This window comes from Myxine glutinosa, chromosome 6 (genome assembly GCF_964187855.1).
Source record: "Myxine glutinosa chromosome 6, kmMyxGlut1.1, whole genome shotgun sequence".
NCBI classification, from domain to species: domain Eukaryota; kingdom Metazoa; phylum Chordata; class Myxini; order Myxiniformes; family Myxinidae; genus Myxine; species Myxine glutinosa.
The window spans coordinates 57441685-57461890 of record NC_136266.1 but is presented as its reverse complement, the minus strand read 5'-3'; the positions used below and the strand labels follow the sequence as shown (position 1 = coordinate 57461890).

General features: G+C 45.6%; 1 protein-coding gene across 1 annotated transcript; it reads right to left on the bottom strand.

Annotated features, from left to right (window-relative positions):
* Positions 1-1195: 1195 nt before the first annotated feature.
* RPL36 (ribosomal protein L36) lies at positions 1196-9903 on the bottom strand. Its single transcript, XM_068120097.2, has 4 exons — positions 9033-9903; positions 7961-8106; positions 3222-3356; positions 1196-1332 (listed from the first exon to the last, which is right to left on the bottom strand). The coding sequence occupies exons 1-4, from the start codon at positions 9037-9039 to the stop codon at positions 1243-1245; spliced, it is 378 nt and encodes a 125-aa protein (XP_067976198.1). The 5' UTR covers positions 9040-9903; the 3' UTR covers positions 1196-1242.
* Between the last annotated feature and the right edge of the window lie 10303 nt (positions 9904-20206).

The following is a 20206-nucleotide window of genomic DNA, read 5'->3' as shown; positions in this document are numbered from 1 at the left end:
CCACCAAATTTCACTCCCTCAGAACTTACTACCAGATCATGGTCTGGATTGGGAGGGAAGGTGACATGGATGTCATGAACCAGGGCTGGAAACTGGAGGACAATCAGTTGGTTCCAATAATGTCAGAAATGAACGCTGCCCCTGATAATCTCTTGAAGATAATACATTGCAACTGCTCAACTGCCTGTAGAACACCCCGTAGTAGCTGTAGAGGATACGGACTACCTTGTCATAGAGTCTGTGGATCGTGCCAACTTGAAACATGTACCAATCCATATAACCAGTCTATAGAGGAAGAGCAAGAGTGACAATGAATCATTGATTACCTGATTACTCAATGGTACTAAGGGTAGACACCAAAATTACAACACTTGGCTGAATAATAAATGGAATAATTATCCATTTTAGGATATTGGCAGCCATCTTGGACACCATCTTGAAAATAAGTTTTCCTGTGGTTCAATTTTATTAGATCTTTACTGTTATTCCTGATGTCCAATAGCACCAAAAACTGTCGAAAAACCTTTTGAAGCAATTTTTTTGGGGGTCAAACTGTATATTGACCCAACTAATCCATGTTTTTCTTTCTCAAGCAGCTGATGAACAACTTAAGTCACTCCTTGTGGTAAGAGATCAGGTGATGGTAACAAATTAGCACACCCAAAAACAAGTTAGGGTATGATGTGCAACACACAAAGCATTTTAAATATTTAGCATGCCTACATGCTGGCTGATTGATTTATGGGCCTCAACCCAATTGGTGTTGGGCTAGCGGCTAGGGTGCCGGCTTAGGATCCAAGGATCCTGGGTTCGAATCCCGGTCGATTGCTGAATTAACACCAGGGGGGTTGACTCAGCCTGTCATCCTTCCGAGGTCGGCTAATTGAGTACCAGTTCACTGGTAATTCCCTGTTTGTCGTTAAAGGCGGCAAAAAGGGTCGGCGTCAGGAAGGGCATCCGGCCGTAAAACATTGCTTCAAAAAGGGGACCGAAAAACAACAACCACGGTTCCCGAAAAAGGCCAACCCCCCGCTTTGCGGGGAAAAATGGCCTCTAAAGGTGGTTTTTTAAACCCAATTCCTTGGGAAGTTCATGAAAACAATCATTCTTACAAAACCATGCAGAAAGTAGTCCGAGTATGTGCCGAGCTTAACTTCCGCAAAGCTGCACAAATACATACACAGAGGGACTGGGAAAAGGTGCCACAAAGGTTTATTTCGCTTTGCTGCTGCTGGTAACATTTCATTCCTTCTTTGAGGCAGCTTTGCGCATGGCAGCGAGAAGATTGCTCAGCTCTTCACGCTTTCTCTTCCCTCGCGTGTGCGAGCCCAACTGTGGAAGGGCACACAAAGTCCAGTTAGTGATGGTCATACTTTAAAGCAATGATCCTCTCTTCCACATGCCTTGATCTACATATATCAAATGATCATATGATTCAAAAACAGAGATCATACAAATCATCATAAAAGCAAAACTGACAATTAACTTGGAAGGAAAAATCAATTGGTTTTTAAGAAAAACCAGATTGTGCCAAAAGCATTTTCTATGTCGCTGAAGGTTTAAAGAAAAGTCGTAATTGTGACCGACTGAAGGATAAATTGGGCTGGAAGGCGGACTTTTTGATTCCCCAAGTGGGGAGGTTTTGTGTTTCGCAGGTAATGTGGTTGCCGCATCATCAAGTTATGTCGTACTCATGTCTAATCATTAATCACCACTTTAAAATAATCAACAACCGCAAGAAGGCAATAAGCTCAATCATGTGATGGTGTGAAATTTTTTCCTAAATCTTCACTAAATCGCTTCAGGAATCCAATACTACACCATCCAAGCAGGCCCCAGGTATTGTCATTTTGGGTAATCGTGCTATTTCCATTTTAATCGGCAAATGCTCCAATGCGAAACTTTTGGACGTGTCTGATGAAAATAAATATATATTAAACTCATTCTTCTCATTTGCCTCCGAATAGATAAAGATTGACGGTTGTCATCACTCATACCTGATATTTATAGCCAGCATTCTCGATTTGCAACCTGCCAATGTAATTCTGGTCGAGGCCTAACATATCGTGCTCACTGCACTGCATACATATCCAACCGCACCCCTCTATTACTTACAAAATCGAACATTTTTCTAGTATATTGGGTTGGTTTTGTGCATTATTCTGTGTCTATGTGAATCGCCTACAGGTTACAATTTAAACTGATCTTCACGAAACTTCGCCAAATGGTGGTTGGTCATGAGGAAGAAGCCTATTGATCAGGTCAAGTTTCTAAAATTGTCATTTTTCATCCAATTGACTTGAAAGTTGAACAGCATTTGCATATCGAGTCACTAAATTGGGAAACCAACTATTTGAGGTCTAAAAGTCAACTCAAGGTCAAGCTTCTAAAATAATCAATTTTCATCTAAAAATCGTCACTTTTCATTCTTTTAACTTGAGAATTAAACAGCACGGAATTGGAAGTTATATAACAGAATTGGAAAACCAACTATTTTTGGGGTCAAAAGGTAAACTTTCTAAAATTGTCAATTTTCATCTGAAAAATCAATCGTCATCCAAATGAACCAAGCTTTGATCAAGATCATCAACTTAAGTCTTAACGAAATGGACAATTTGGTGTATCCATGGCAACCTTTTTTGGTGGGGGGGGAGGGGGGTGAACTTCAAGAGTATCGTGCTCTGTCTCGTTTATTTAATCGTAAACATACTAAATAGTTTGGAGCGAGCCGTTTCTATTTTTTCCTAATGTACGACTGATTTGTAAATGACACATGGTGGGTCCCTCACCTCTTTCGGCTGGTTCCAGCACAAGTTGCACCAACGATATCATTTGGTAACCAGCTGTTTACCACAATCCCAAACGCGAATAAAATGTAGCTCAGTGCAAAATTTATGTCGCAAGATTTTAAAATGTAGCAAGTAAATAAATGTAGCAAGCTTTTTTTTTTTTTTTCTCTTTTTCCACTCTCCTTTGTCGATTCCCTACAATGTGTTAGACCCCAAGCTCGAAACCAACCCCAGTTATACAACGTTGCTCGAGAGAACATGAGAAATCCCTTAAGAAAATACAGGTAAATTTGAAATCTGACGACGGCACAAACACACGAGTTTTGCACCGAAGGGTTTCCAATGGTCTTGTTCGTTCTACTTTGAATTGCACAAAACGTTCATAAACGATCCAGAAGAGGATTCAAAACAATGCCATTTATGTGCACTTACCCGCTTCTTGATAAACTTGAGAGCACGTTTATCCTTTGAGACTTTGAGGAGCTCCATAGCACGGCGTTCGAATGGTGCATGTCCACACACCTCACGTACGATATCGCGCACGAACCGACTGTGCTTCGTCAGACGCTGGACGGCAGCCATATCGGGAGAGTTGCATGGTGGGAATGTGGGGATGAAGACAAAAATTAGCATGAAGTAATTCAGGAATGTACAATCAGGAGATTACTACATTCAAAATGACTACACAATTTGTTGCTGGTGCCAAACAGGGAAGGAAAAAAACATCATGCAGAAGAGCAGTTTGGTTTTTTTTAGTCCTCCAACTCCAGTGCAACCATTTATGTAAATAATACGATCGATGGTGTCTGTCGATCCGGTTTCTTCCTATTTCACACCGTCGCCAGACTCGTAGGGATAAATCAATACCTTTTGGCATCTAAATTCACTTCAAATTCTTCCTTTTTATCCCGTTCGGCCCAGTAGAAAGTAGACTTTTTCTCTCAGCATTCTGGTCGTTTGTGATTAAAGTCAAACCATCACAGGATTGTTGTCATTTTAGCGTCTCCATTCCATTCGTCACAGAATGGTTGTTGTTCTATGGCCTCATCCTATCAAACACCATTCCATCCCTGTTAGTGGCTCCATCCACTAGTCTATTAGGTGTAAAATCCGGTTCGTTGTTGGACTATCTGTTGGTATGGATAGATGGATGGAACAACAGACTACCTTCGCCCCATTAGTTGGACAGCTGGCCCGACTCTACCCACAATTGTAAAAAGAAAAAGAAAATCATACGTCCACCATTTTGTGAAGGTGACAGTATGCACAGGCTTCAGGTCAGCCCATGGGCCAGTGAAATTGGAATTATCTGAGCGATATAACCACAATGTATTGTTGCGGATATGAGGATTGCATTTTTTTGATTGTGTTGTATTATATTGGAAATGGTGATGAACATTGTTTGAATATGGCCCCTCCTGCCTCCAGAGTTGTGTAAAGGTAAAAAGGGCGTCCCGGTAGTTATTCCATGAAACACCACATTGCAGGACCCGATAAAACCCTTGTTCAGTAGCTTATATCTTATTATGTGTTTTAGAGTAAGGCCTTGTCTTCCATTAGAATGACACTCCATTGCACCGAATCAATTAAGAATAGCTCCCCTTCAATACTTCCATTTCCCAGCCAAACTCTCCATCTGCGGGTAAAGCAGTTCACAAGCGTGGGGTGCACGCCCTCTCATTTCGCTGCTATAGTGAATATGTGCTCCGTGCTCTGTTTGAACAGGAGGGGCGGGGTCGCCCGGGAGAGGCAAGCCCAGGGCGCGCCACGAAGGGCGGGGCTGTTCAGCCCCATGCCCAAATAAGGAAACAAGCCCGTGGCTCGCCACGACGGGCGTGCCGTCAGCGCCATGCCCAAATAAGGAGACAAGCCCGTGGGATTACCATAGAAGGTCACGAAACAGAGCACGGGGGAGGAGGGCGGTAGCGAAACCGAAGGGGGCGTGTCAGTCCCGCGCTGGAGAGAAGTGAGAGGAAGGGAATACGAGCTGAGCTGCGTGGAGAGGTACACGAAAAGAAAGGGTCCAAGAGAAAGCAGAGGAACTTTTACGAACGAGTTGCAAAGAGATACGGCAGATGAGTCCAGCCCCGTTTCAACCAGCCGCGTGAAGCCCTGACGGGGCAGCGAGTGACCCTGCCGGCGTGCGCTGTAAAGCCGAATACCAGGAGCTGCCGGCGTGCGCTGTAAAGCGGATTACAAGGAGCTGCCGGCTCCCCGCTTCCCGCCCGGAGTGGACCTGCTCGCTGTGCCCTGTGATCCCACCTGCTCATCCTTTCCAGCCATTCCTGCCTGCAAGTTCCCCATTTGCGTACGTGAGTTTGTTTTGTTCGTGCTGTCCTGGGTAGTAACTAAGTCTGTATAAGCTAGTAATTTTCACCGTGTCACCTGCGTTTTCATGTCCGCTGTAAATACCCGTGACTGCTCTTTTTGCTTATGTGTGTAAATAATAATAAACCCCGTTACTCTTCTGTACATCTTCTTCTTCCTCTTTGCATTCGTCGTCTTAGTCTTTTCCCCATTGAATAGCGGTGGCGCGATACGGCCAACGTTTGGGTGAATCGGGTTTAGTCGGGGAACAACTGTTCGGTCGCAGAGCCTCCGCTCGGCAAACATACCATCCTTAACCGCGTACCGTAACAGTATTATATATGCATGCAAGTGGTAGGCATGTTTTTGCTTCATGTACGTAACCCGGGTTATTACTTCCACCACCAAAGGTGGATGGAGGATATGTTTTTATCCCTGTCTGTTTGTCTGTCTGTCTGTGAACAGGATATCTCAAAAAGTTGTGTATGTGACAAAGAGGAAATGATTAGATTTTGGTGAAAATCTGGATCATTTTTGTGATTCTTCACAAATGAGGGGGAAAAAAAAAAAAAAAAAAAAAAAAAAAAAACCTTTAGAGGCCATTTTTCCCCGCAAAGCAGGGCTTGGCCTTTTTCGGGCACTGTGGTTGTTGTTGTTTTTGTTGGTCCCCTTTTTGAAGCAATGTTTTACGGCCGGATGCCCTTCCTGCCGCCAACCCTGTTTGTCGCCTTTTACGACAAACAGGGAATTACCAGTGAACTGGTACTCAATTAGCCGACCTCGGAAGGATGACAGGCTGAGTCAACCCCCCCCTGGCGTTAATTCAGCGATCGACCGGGATTCGAACCCAGGATCCTAGGATCCTAAGCTGGCACCCTAACCGCTAAGCCTGCAGGCATTCTTCACAAATGAGAGATACGGCAAAAACACGGCATAGCACAATATCTCAAAGTTGTGGACGAATTTGGACGAAACTTGGTGGAGAGATTGTGTGTGTGACAAGGACGAATCGATTCGATTTTGGTGAAGATCTGAATATGGATTCGGATACGAGAGTTGTTTAATTCATAAGTGATTCTTCACCATTGACAGATGTAGCCAAAAACGATATAAAGCATGACAATTCAAAAGGTTGTGGACTGATTATGACAAAACTTGGTGAATGAGTTGGTTAGGCGACAAGAAGAAGCATATTACATTTAGGTTCCGGTCCGAATCCAGGTACGGCCAATCGGTGCGATACAAAACTTAAAACTGTTCAGCCTGGCAGAGGTATGCCGTTCCAGTTTTTTTGGGGGTTTTTTGTTCTTTGTTCATGTATGTAATCTGGGTAACTGCACATTTGCAGTTACCCAGACATTTGTGATGTCTGGTTACCCAGATTTTTACCCAGACTGCACATTTGTGAAACACAAACTGAAACACAAATTTCACAAATAGATAAATAAATTTCACAAACAGGCTCGTTCAGCTGAGGTTCACCGAGTAGGCTCGTTCAGCTGAGGTTCACCGAGTAGGCTCGTTCAGCTGAGGTTCACCGAGTAGGCTCGTTCAGCTGAGGTTCACCGAGTAGGCTCGTTCAGCTGAGGTTCACCGAGTAGGCTCGTTCAGCTGAGGTTCACCGAGTAGGCTCGTTCAGCTGAGGTTCACCGAGTAGGCTCGTTCAGCTGAGGTTCACCGAGTAGGCTCGTTCAGCTGAGGTTCACCGAGTAGGCTCGTTCAGCTGAGGTTCACCGAGTAGGCTCGTTCAGCTGAGGTTCACCGAGTAGGCTCGTTCAGCTGAGGTTCACCGAGTAGGCTCGTTCAGCTGAGGTTCACCGAGTAGGCTCGTTCAGCTGAGGTTCACCGAGTAGGCTCGTTCAGCTGAGGTTCACCGAGTAGGCTCGTTCAGCTGAGGTTCACCGAGTAGGCTCGTTCAGCTGAGGTTCACCGAGTAGGCTCGTTCAGCTGAGGTTCACCGAGTAGGCTCGTTCAGCTGAGGTTCACCGAGTTCACCGAGTTCAGCTGAGGTTCACCGAGTTCTCGAGTAGGCTCGTTCAGCTGAGGTTCACCGAGTAGGCTCGTTCAGCTGAGGTTCACCGAGTAGGCTCGTTCAGCTGAGGTTCACCATGCTGCATGACACCTCAGCATTCTGCTGAGTGGCCCTCCAGTGCTGTCATAGGATTGTTCTTCTACGGCCCTCCCACCGATCAAATCCCATATATAATCAGACACTCACCAGTCCTTGAATGGTATTTTGGGTGTGTACTTGATGACTTCACAGTAAATAAATTACCTTCCTCCCCTCTGCGCATGCATACTCGGGATGCATTCAGAGCCGAGGTATTGTTAAACTACGGGTTTGTTTTCAGATTTGTGTTCACAACATAACATTTAATTGAAATAAGTTCTTTCTCGATAAAATCAACTGCCATTTGTAGACGGGCCGGCAGACAGACCTGAACCATTGCTTAACCCCGCTTTTTGTTTCGCGTGCGCGGGGTAATAACTATACGTTTTGCTGGAGCACGTACATCATAGATCAGTACATACTGGCACAACCAGAGGCGTTCTTTTCATTGAAGTCATGGGTACAAATTAACGTCAACTACATACAAAGCTAAAAAAGAATGCTCTTTATCCTCAGCTATTGACAAGTGCAACATTTACCATAAACACCCATGGGAGAGACACAACAAGTAGATAAGTTTGATTAGAACTCCAAATGTGCAAGAACACAAAGAAGGAAACACATCACATGTACATACCTACCTGTATCTATCATACCCCTATAAGCCGCTAAACCTCAAATGATTGCTCATAAAATCACCTTTACCTTATATTCTACTACATACGCAACTTCAATCCAACTTCTTGAATCTTACCCCTCGACGGCGGCACTGCCTTGGCTTCATGACCACCTTGGTCACCGGAAAACCCTTATGAAGACCAACTGCCATGGGGTAGAGCGGTGGTTTGTGTTCGGGCATTTTCCCGAGAGTCAAGTTCTTGGCTCTTCCAGTCTTTTTGTCTACAAAAAAAAAAGAAAAAAAAAAGTGATGAGTGAAAATGTGATACCAGGTCACACAAGCAAGAGGAGCAGATAAACGATAATGTAACATGACGTCATTTCAAATGATTGCTATTCTGAAATAACCTTTCTCAGTGGTCACCAACTTGGTATATATATAGTATACTTAGATATACGTATAGGAGACTTGGTGTATATATATATATAGTCACTTGGCAACTTGGTACATCTCAAACCTTGTCAAACAAGTCTCACGAACCGGCTGGCCATATCTGACGTTCAGCTGAAGGTGGCTTGGTTAGTAATTTGTTGGGCATGCTGGCCATAACTCGCTTACTCTTAGCGAAAGACGCTTACTTTAACGCGCCTCCCAGGTAATGCTAGCAGACGAGACAGCCGACTTAACATCCCTCCGACGGATGGCTCATTTTGCGATACAACTCTTACTGATAATCACCGGTCAGTTTATACTTACAGTTGGCGCGGGAATCGAACACAGACTGGATAGCCATCGTAGACCAAAGGTATCCAAAGTAATCTTAGAACGCGAACTTTTAAACGTCATTTTAACACCAATTACACCAAGGCCCTAAATCCACACCAAGCAACTTTAATCGCTATAGTATTACGAGGTTAGCTTTAATATAACAGTGACGTAAAATCCGAATTTAAAATAAAATCACAACTAGGAGTAGGACTTTAGAATTAAAAACAACTGCATTTCAATTTCTTCAACACCACCTATAAACAAGACGTGCCTTAAGAACTTTGATAATGGCGATACAAAACAGCCATAACTAAGGTAGGCCTCAGGCTGAGGTGGTACCATATACTACACAATTAAATGGTATTCAATTCATATATATATTTTAAATACCAACAGCAAAGACTATCCAATATCTAAACAATGAATTTGCGAAGAAAACCTTTCATGATGAGCTTTGATTTTATCGGCGGATGGCCACAGATTGTACTTGAGTCTTGAGCTGACACAAACCACGCAATCAGCAACAGCGGAAGAAGAAAAAAAAGGACATCAGAACTACAACTACATCCGGAATCTTTTCACAACAATTACTTAGTTGGTTTGTATAAATCTTACCGATGACACCTCAAACAAGTCATTACGATGTTAATCAAACTCAAACAAGTTAATTTTAAAAGCGATGATAAAAAAAACCATTATTTTTTCTATACTGCGTTCATTGGATTACCACAATACATGTGAGCCTATACACCGCTCTATAGGTTTTTACAACAACACGTCTAAGCCAATACACAATACATTTAAGCTTTTGCATCGCTCTATATGTTTTTACAACAACATGTCTAAGCCTATACACAATACATGAGCCTATACACCGCTCTATATGTTTTTACAACAACACGTCTAAGCCTATACACAATACATTTAAGCCTTTACACCGCTCTATATGTTTTTACAACAACACGTCTAAGCCTATACACAATACATGTAAGCCTAAACATCGCTCTACATGTTTTTACAACAACATGTCTAAGCCTATACACAATACATGTAAGCCTAAACATCGCTCTATATGTTTTTACAACAACACATATAAGTCTATACACAATACATGTGAGCCTATACACCGCTCTATATGTTTTTACAACAACATATATAAGTCTATACACAATACATGTGAGCCTATACACCGCTCTATATGTTTTTACAACAACATATATAAGTCTATACACATTACATGTGCGCCTATACACCGCTCTATATGTGTTTACAACAACACGTCTAAGCCTATACACAATACATGTAAGCCTAAACATCGCTCTATATGTTTTTACAACAACACGTCTAAGCCTATACACAATACATGTAAGCCTAAACATCGCTCTATATGTTTTTACAACAACACATATAAGTCTATACACAATACATGTGAGCCTATACACCGCTCTATATGTTTTTACAACAACATATATAAGTCTATACACAATACATGTGAGCCTATACACCGCTCTATATGTTTTTACAACAACACAAATAAGTCTATACACAATACATGTGAGCCTATACACCGCTCCATATGTTTTTACAACAACATATATAAGTCTATACACAATACATGTGTGCCTATACACCGCTCTATATGTTTTTACAACACGTCTAAGCCTATGCACAATACATGTGAGCCTATACACCGCTCCATATGTTTTTACAACAACACAAATAAGTCTATACACAATACATGTGAGCCTATACACCGCTCTATATGTTTTTACAACAACACGTCTAAGCCTATACACAATACATGTAAACCGAAACATCGCTCCATATGTTTTTACAACAACACATATAAGTCTATACACAATACATGTGAGCCTAGACACCACTCTATATGTTTTTACAACAACACGTCTAAGCCTCTACAAAATACATGTGAGCCCATACTCCACTCTATATGTTTTTACAACTATATATGAAAAATAGGAAAAATAGGAAAAACAACATAGTGTGGCGGACACGAAAGCCCACTGGCGTGGTGACATCATTCCGCGCACCAAGTGGGCGGCGGCCACGCCCGAGGGGTAGGCGTGGCCTCAGGATATACACCGAGCACGCAGCCCGGAGCGCGCCAGTGCTACAGTGACCTCTTTGGAATAAAGAACTATAAACTTACCACGTTGTCCGCTTCCTACCTTGGTAGCAAGTCACGCGCGTAGCACCGAGGGGCTAAATTGGTGACTCCGACATTCGAGTCAGCCGTTGCTGACTCCCCGAAACCGCCGCAACAATGGCTACCAACGCGGTCTCCATCAAGCTCCCCGACTTCTGGGAGTCACAAGCCGAAGTTTGGTTCCTGCAGGCGGAAACCCAGTTCCGACTTCGAGGCATCACGGTGGACGACACCATGTACTACCACGTGGTCTCCGCCCTCGGGCCCGGCACGGCCACCCGCGTCGTATCGGTCCTAAGGGATCCACCTGCCGACGGCAAGTACGAGGCGGTCAAGCGTCTCCTCCTCGCCACGTTCGGCCTTACGGTGGACGCATGGGCCGATCGCCTCTTGGACCTCCCCGTGATCGGGGACACGCGACCGTCGGTCCGTATGGACCATATGCTGGCGCTCATGGGCGACGAAACCCCGAACGCTCTATTCCGGGCGTTGTTTCGACGCCACCAAGTGGGTGGCGGCCACGCCCGAGGGGTAGGCGTGGCCTCAGGATATACACCGGGTGCGCAGCCCGGAGCGTGCCAGTGCTACAGTGACCTCTTTCGAATAAAGAACTATAAACTTACCGCGTTGTCCGCATCCTCCTTGGTAGCAAGTCACGCGCGTAGCACCGCGTGCTAAAATAGCCTATTTTACTCCAGGGGGTCCCAGGATTACCCACCCCAAATAGAGTTTCAATCAGTTCAGCTGTTTTTGTGGTACCTGTGAACGAACGGACGGACGGACAGACAGACGGACGGACATTTGGTGAATTATAGTAAGATGCTATTATCCCTTGGGGAGATGGGATATTATTGGTATTAATATTGTTTTGTAATAACATTAATATTATGCTATTATCGTTGGTTTTGTTGTTAGAATCGGCCTTGGAAAAACGCACGATAAAGCTAACTTGAACATGGATGTACACCTCATCACGCAACCCCATTGACGGCAATGGCGGGGGAAACCCCGCTCGGGGGAGAAAACACCCTTGGGGAGGGGGGCTAATGAATGTGTTACAACCTTCATTGTGTGATCTTTATCCTCCTGTAAAGTTTGGTTGAGATTGGATAAGACTCCAAATTTGGTTGGACAGACACCAAATTGTGCATTTTAGTATAATTGTGTTATTTGAAAAAAGTGCAACGGTGCCAATATTTTTGACCACAATTGTATGTTATTCCAAATAGAGAGTTCTTTACAATGAGCCATGTCTCAATTTTTTATATGCTGCACTTTCGGAGATATAGAGGTGCAAAGTTTTTTTGCCCCAAGATGGTGCCCTTACCATGTTGACATATGACATCATAATTGTCATTTTAAAAATATCTACAGGAGGTGCACCTATGGTTAAAATTTCCTGTCAATCGGACCAACGGCTGCAGAGAAAAATCACATTTATCCTGTGCAGACTTCCGTCAACTTCCGTTTCCGGTCTTGCTGGCGAGGGTTCGTTTTTTCGCAGCTCCACACGCTCTCCATCGAAATCGAAGTTAAGTAATTGTTCCCATTTTGTATTTTCGTTAAAACTGTATTTATTTTATGGTGTATGTACGTATATTGTCCCGACAAAGATTTTCGGTGCAAATCTTTCATACCTGTATTGAAAATCGTGTTAATTCGTGTCGTCTTGAGGCCTTGTACAGTGTACACTGTACAACCTTGAGGCTTTGTTTTTCTCTCAGCACCTGTCGTTTGTGATCCAATAACTTTCGTTCTCTGTTTTCCCAGTCTTTCCACCCCAAAGCCTACTTCCTTATGTAAATCTCAACTCAAAAAAACAACAAAAAAAGACATTACCTTCTCTGTGCTCATTCGTTTATTCATTCTTATTCGTTCGTTCGTTCTTCGACCACGTGTTTCTCCCCCATTTCCCCAGATAGATTGTCAAATTTCAACTCGTTATTTTATCGTCCATGCGATATTGTTTGATTATAGTTAGTTTTGGTTTGAATTTCCTGTAACTCGTAATTAATTAATCGTGTTCTGCTCCTCGTGTGTGGCCTTGTAGTTGTACCCCCGTCGGTGTTTTGTTAACTTAAGCGTGTTTTGCTTGGCTCTTGGTTTTTTCCCTTCTACCCCGAACATAATACTCTGTCTAACGTTCTAAATCCCCACCCCCCCCCCACCCCCCCAAAAAAAACAAAAAAACAAAAACATTTATTTTCTTTTCTCCACGTGTACTGTTGTCTCATCCTGTATTTTCTGTCCAGGTGTGCTGTTCGCCCCGCCCCCATTATCTCCTTGCCATCCACCGTTTGCCCTGTTCACGTGACTCGTGGTGGTCCCTCTCGGCTCTCCCCCCATTGGTATTTTTGTGCATATAAGATTGTTCACGTTTCTGTTTAAATATTATTTAAATATGTTTAACCTTTCCCCTTCTGTGTTTTATTCAGTGGTATATTACAACACGCTGTTTTTCTTCCTATTTAAAAGGCTTTTCTCAATTTCCTCTCCAACTCATTCCACTTCAAAAAAAAGAAATTCAATATCTTATACGTCTCCCTCACTACATGGTCTAAATTCACATTCATTCCATCCCCCCTCCATCGTTCTGAACCGGATTGCTAACTTGAAAATCACAACAAACACAATTTGTTATCAATGTTCGTCTTTCATTAATCATCCACTTTCTAAACTCCCCTCTTGCCCCTCCCATCCAAATCCCCCCCCTTGCACCTACACTCCTAAACTCCCCCCTTGCCCCTCCACTCTTAAACTCCCCCCTTGCCCCTCCACTCCTGAACTCCCCCCTTGCCCTTCCCCTCCTAAACTCCCCCCTTGCCCCTCCCCTCCAAATCCCCCCCCTTGCCCCTACACTCCTGATCTCCCCCCTTGCCCTTCCCCTCCTAAACTCCCCCTTTCCCCCTCCCCTCCATATCCCCCCCTTGCCCCTACACTCCTAAACTCCCCCCTTGCCCCTCCACTTCTAAACTTCCCCCTTGCCCCTTCCCTCCAAAACTCCCCCCTTGCCCCTCCCCTCCTAAACTCCCCCCTCACTCCTCCCCTTCAAAACTCCCCCCCAATCCCTCCCATTCAATTCTCCCCCCATACCATTCCTCTCCAATTCTCCCTCCTCCCCCCTCCTCCTCCAAGCTGCCTCCTCCCCACTTCGTCTCCCTTCTATCTCATACCTCCACCCCCCCCCAAACCTTCTACTTTCCTCTGCCCCCCCTCAAACAACCCCTCACTGTGCCTCATCCCTTCACCATCAAACCTTTCATCCTCCTCTTCCTTCCCTTTCTTGGAACTCTTCTGCAACATCTGACACACTATCAACTGCTCTCCCTACCTCCCCCTCTCATCCTTCATCTTACCCTACTCCTCCCCTCCCCTGTCCTGTACCCGATGCTCCCCCTCTCTCTTCATTGACGGTATGGACCTCAAACATCCGGGGCCTTCGCTCAAACCTGACTGATCTCTCCATACAGGTTGCTTCTGACAATCCAGACTTGATCTGCTTAACAGAGACTTTCCTCCTTCAAGATGTCTCTGATTCCTTAATATCTCTTCCTGGTTACTCCCTCCTCCGGTATGATAGACCTGAGCCTCGGCCTGGTGGTGGGGTGGCTATCTTTGTCAAAAACTCTCTTCCTCACTCTCCTTGCACTGCCCTCTTTCCTCCTCACCCGCAGGAGTACCTCTGGTTACGGCTTCCTCTCCGCTCCCACCTTTTGTTCATATGTGTTCTGTACCGTCCCCCAAACAGTGATGACTCCATCTACATTTCACTGTCTGACAACATGGACCAACTTCTATCCACTCATCCCAACTCTCTCTTCCTCATATGTGGTGACTTCAACTGTCATCATGCCACCTGGTTGGGTGTGGGTTCCTCTCTCACCAGTCATGGCACCTCAGCAAAGGACTTCTGTGACTCACTGGGATTGACACAATCTGTCAATTTCCCGACCCGGATCTCAGCCAATGGAGTATCTTCTCTTCTAGACTTGGTTATGACAAACTTCCCTGCTAATGTCTGCTGCTCTTCTTCTGCTCCAATCGGTTCTTCTGATCATGTGCTTGTCAAAGTGGACATCTCTCTGGCCATTCTCAGAGAGCCTCCTCAGCGTCGACGAGTCTGGCATTTCACTCAGGCCGACTGGGACGGTCTTCAAGCAGCCATCAATCGTCTGGATTGGTCTCCCATCTCCACTGCCTCTGACATCAATTCTTCCTGGGAATTCTTCCAAAGCAAACTGATCTCTCTCATGCACAGATTTATCCCATCTCGCCTTCAGTTGTCTTACCCTTCCTCCCGTCCATGGTACACTGAATCTTGTGGTGAGGCAGTTGCCCTGAAACAACTTGCCTTTGCCTCTTGGAGGGCTAATCCAACTGAAGGCAATCTCAGTTCCTTCCACCAAGCTCGGCACAAGTGTGTGTCTACCCTCAGGAGTGCCAGGAAGCACTATCTCTCCACACTCAAGATTGAACTCTCAAACCTGTCTCCTTCCTCCAAATCCTGGTGGCGTCTGGTCAAATCCGTTTCTGGTGTTTGTTCCCCCTCCATCCCCTCCCTTACCTCAAATGGCCACACAGTTGACATCGCACGTGACAAAGCCGAATGCCGCAACTCTGTGTTCGCCTCAAAATCCTTAGTCCCAAACCCATCTCTCTCTGTTCCCACCTTTCCCAGTCGAACCCAACTGCTCCTGGACTCTGTGTCCTTCTCTCCTGACAAGGTGGAGGAGTTTTTGTCAAACCTCGACTCTGATTCTGCAACTGGACCAGACGGCATCAGCCCACGGGTCCTAAAATCCTGCTCTGCCGCTCTATCTCACCCTCTCTCTGTTCTTTTCACCCTATCTTTTGCTCAAGGTCATCTGCCAGCATCCTGGAAATCAGCTAACATTACCGCTTTACACAAAAAAGGTGCAAAAACAGATCCTTGCAACTACAGACCAATCAGCCTGCTCCCAATTATCAGCAAAGTCATGGAATCCATCATTGCTTCGGATATGAAATCTTTCCTCTTCTCCAATGGCTTGATCTCTGATCATCAATTTGGTTTCAGACCAGGTCACTCTACTCTGGACATGCTGCTTCTGCTGTCTCAAAAATGGATGGAGGTCCTCAATGCCAAACAGGAAATCAGAGCTGTCTCCCTTGACATATCACGGGCCTTTGATACGGTCTGGCACCCAGCTCTGCTCACCAAACTCTCCTCCTATGGTATCCATGGAAATCTCCATGCATGGCTTGCGGACTTCCTCTCTGGTCGTAGTCAACGTGTGGCCCTGAATGGTTTTCTCTCATCTCCCCTTCCTGTTCAGGCTGGAGTTCCCCAAGGAAGTGTGCTGGGCCCTGTGCTTTTTCTGGTCTTTATCAATGATCTCTCCGACTCTCTGGAAAATCCTCTCTATCTCTTTGCTGATGACTCCACTCTCTGCCGCTCCATTCCTCTTCCCTCAGATCGGCAGTCTGCAGCCTCCTCACTCTCTGAAGACCTGGACAAAATCACAGACTGGTCAAACAAGTGGAACATGTCTTTCAATCCTGACAAATCTCACTCTCTTACTATGTCTCTCCGAAAAGATCGACTGGTCAACCCTCCCATCTACTTTCTCAACAATCCTCTCCAAGAAGTTCGGTCGCTCAAGCTTTTGGGTCTCACTATCTGCCATGATCTTTCTTGCGAAAACCACATTTCCAACCTGGCCTCCAAAGCCAGTCGCCGACTGGGCATCCTCCGTCGTGCGAAGTCCTTCCTCGGCACACCTGAGCTCCTCACCACATACAAGGCTTTCATCCGCAGCTCAATGGAATACTGTTCTCCCCTATGGGCTGGTGCTCCTGCCTCACACCTGGCTCGGCTTCACGCTGTTGAATCCAAAGCTTTCAAAATCATTGGAATCTCCCGCGATGAAGCTATCTCTGAGGGCCTTTCACTCACTCACCGCAGGCAGGTAGGTGGTCTTTCTGTCTTCTACCGACTCCTCTCCAGCCTTGCTCCCCCAGCTCTCTCTGTGCTCTGTCCCCCAAATATTCCTACAGGTCGCACAAGATCTGCCAGCAACCCTCTGATGGTTAAACTGCTGAAATCTCGGCTCTCTGCTCACCTTCACTCTTTCATGCCTCTTTTCTCCCGCCTCTGGAACAAACTCCCACACTCCCTTCAATCCCTCTCCTCCCTCCAGGTCTTTAAAACAGCTGTTCACCACCATCTCTTATCTTCCCCCATCCAAAACCTTGATCTTTTCTACCCCCACTAATTCACCCCAGATCCACCTTGTTTGAAATTCCAACTTCTTTCCTGGAAATCCTGGCAGTGTCCATATGTTTATACCTCTCCCACCCCCCCCCTTTCACATGCCTCCCCCCCAAAGCCCTCTCCCTCCCACAGATCTCTCGATGTCTCCATGTCTCTCGGTCCCTGCTCTCAAATGTTGTGTTTGTGTCCTTCCCCCTCTCTCCCCATCTTGTCTACCGCTCCCGATGTTATTTGTTTTATGTGTCTGTTTGTCTTTCTGTGTGATTAATGTTCGCTCTTTCACGAGCCTCGATCTTGTATACAAAACACACACACAACAACACAAAAAACAAAAAAACAAAAAAAAAAAACAGACAATTTATTGTTACAAACAAGAAATATGTCGTGCATAACACGATACTTGCGAAATCCCTAAAATAAGTTGTTGGCCTATGTTGACCTCAAAAATAGTCGGGGGTTGAATTCAGTGACCAGATATGCAAATCCTCTTCAAATTTCAAGTTAATTGGATGAAAATTGAGGATTTTCGAAACTTGGCCTATGTTGACCTTTTGTCCTATGTTGAGCTAAAAAATAGTTGGTAGTTCAATTCAGTTCGCCGATATGTTAATCCAATTCAAATTTTAAGTCAATCAGGTGAAAATTGAGGATTTTATAAATTTGAAATGGTTGTTGACCTTTTAGCCTATGTTAACCTTTTGGCCTATGTTGACCTTTTGGCCTATTTTGATTTCCAAAATAGTTGGTGGTTGAATACAGTCCGCTGATATGTAAAAAACTGAAAAAAAGTGGTTGACATTTGGGCTATGTTGACCTTTTGACCTCAAAAATATTGTTGCGGATCTCAAACGTCAGCTCTCCCCTTATCAAGAGGGGGCTAATCCCCTTGTCCTTTTATCTGGCCGACGCAAGTCCTGGAAGTTATAACGTCCTTCCCGGCACGGCGTTAGGTAGGGTTTGTTAGGCCTAGGGGTTCGCTACTACCTAATTACTAACGCCGACCGGAAACGAGGGAATAACTCCCGCTCGAATCACGGATATGGATGGAAAATGCCGAGCGGATAGCAATCCGCGATCCGAGCTGTTAACAAATGACTAGACCCGATTATAGCGGTTGCGATCGTGCCACGCTTACCCAATTGGAGAAAAGACTGATGTGATCGGATGGAGAGGAAACCAAGAAAATAGGAAGAACAGATGGGTTTATTAATTATGTACAAAGTGAAGAGGAAACGAAAGAAGGGAATGTACAAGGAAGAGGAAGAAGCAGTTACACAGGGCAGCCTTAAACAGTCTTATCTTATTCCCTGGACAAACGGGCCCATCTCACATACAGACACTCACATGGGGATTGTAGATGGTAGGGTGGAATAGGTTGATGGTCACCAGCGCATCCAGGCTCCAGTCCGGCTCCGGTCCAGGCTCCGGTCCAGCGGACGAAACCCGGCAGGCAGCTCTTCAGTGTCACGCGAACGGACAATTATATCACGGGGGGAAGGCTGGTGTCCTGGCGGCGTACGTAATAGTTGCACACTCGTGCCAAACGCCCGCTCTCCAAGGTCCTGCTTTGAACTCCCAATGCCAGCGAGCCCTCTTTGATCAAGCGCTGATCCATGAGTTCTTTGCAATGTGCGCTCTCCCAATACGTCCTGTCAACACCAATCTTTCACTCAAGTCCTCTCAAGGTGAGCTCTTCTCATCAGTCCTGTTGCCAAGTGCATGTACCCACAAGTCCTCTTTAATGAGCACCGCTGCATAAGTCCCTTGGTAAGTCCTGTGAAAGGGCTTTGCGTTCTGAACTTTTATAAGTGAACCAGCGATCGCTCCGCCAGCCCTAAAGCCACGCCTATCAGGGCGATCTTACTTCAGCCCTGGTTCGCTGGTCATCGCTTACCGGCCCCGCCCTGATGGTGGGTTGACGTGGCCACACCTCCATTCTTGTGCTCCGCCCCCTTTTTCCGGGCCTCACCTCGTGGCTTATGGCGGCGTTGAGCAAGCTCATAGGCAGCGAAGGCTGCTGCTGCTGGCCGAGGAGCGTACCAAATTGGGAGGGCCGTGGGGTACAGACAGGAGGGCGTGTAATGGCGTCGCTTGGAGAGGGAGGTTGTCAAAATGGACGGAATGGGGCCTACTCCTTATTTGATTGACACAACGCAGATTCAACTATTGGAAACATGGCCTTATCTATACACATACTAATGAAATAACTGAAGTCCTATGGTGACCTACGTGTTGCTTGTGGCCTATCTATGGGGTGCTACCTTCAACCTTTAATGATGTCATATTTACAAGAGTGTGGGTTCTCAAAACCGCAACAATATATAGGATTTTGTCGGACCACAAACTCTACCATTTGGTGAAGTTTCGTGAAGATCAGTTTAAAATTGTGACCTGTAGGCAAGTATAAGTGAGCGGACAGACAAACACACACACAAAGAAACACACAAACACACATACAAACTGGAGTGATCAACATACTTGTCCAAATTTTTTTTTTGCCAAGTAACAAAGACAGACAGACAGAATAACGCACAAAACCATTCAATATACTTGAAAAATCTTCGATTTTCGTAAGTAATAACCTGGAAAAAGGGAGTCCTTGGGAACGGGGGCATTTGGAGGAAGAAGTGATCATGAGGATGGATGTGGGATGGCGTGAGGTCGTGGTGAACAGCTGTTTTGAAGCCCTGGAGGGCAAGTGGGATTGAACAGAGTGGGGAATATGGCTCCACAGGTGAGAGAAAAGAGCAACAAATGAGAGGAGGTGAGCAGTGATCCTGGATGTTTGGAGTTTACCAAGAAGAGGGTTACAGGTTGACCATGTGCACCTAAGCCCTGGGAAGGACAGAAGGTGCAAGACCAAAGAGTCCTTCCTATAAGACCCTTTAGGAATGGTGCCGAGTGCCGACAGAATGCTTTAATCATAAATGAGCATCTTGTAGCGGCTACCGCTGGGTTTACACAATCGCCTTGCACCTACCAAGGACGCGGAGCGATCACCATGCCGGGCTCGTCCAGGACGCCCGGGCAGGCCCGCGCTCAACTTGCCAGGCCTCGGCCGGGACGCCCGGGCAGGCCGCGGGGCATGCCCGCCCTCGACTTGCCAGGCCGCGGCCAGGACGCCCCCTCTCGCCTTTCCCGGGCAAACGCTCCGGGATAATGTGTGTATATGTATTGCTGCCCGATAAACGGG

Bases quoted from the DNA above. Each gene is read 5' to 3' on its own strand.
- RPL36 (XM_068120097.2), bottom strand. The intron at 3,357-7,960 runs GTAAGATTCAAG...GCTGCCGTCCAG, and splicing joins GGCAGTGCCGCCGTCGAGGG to CGTCTGACGAAGCACAGTCG. The intron at 1,333-3,221 runs GTAAGTGCACAT...GCCCTTCCACAG, and splicing joins TCAAGTTTATCAAGAAGCGG to TTGGGCTCGCACACGCGAGG.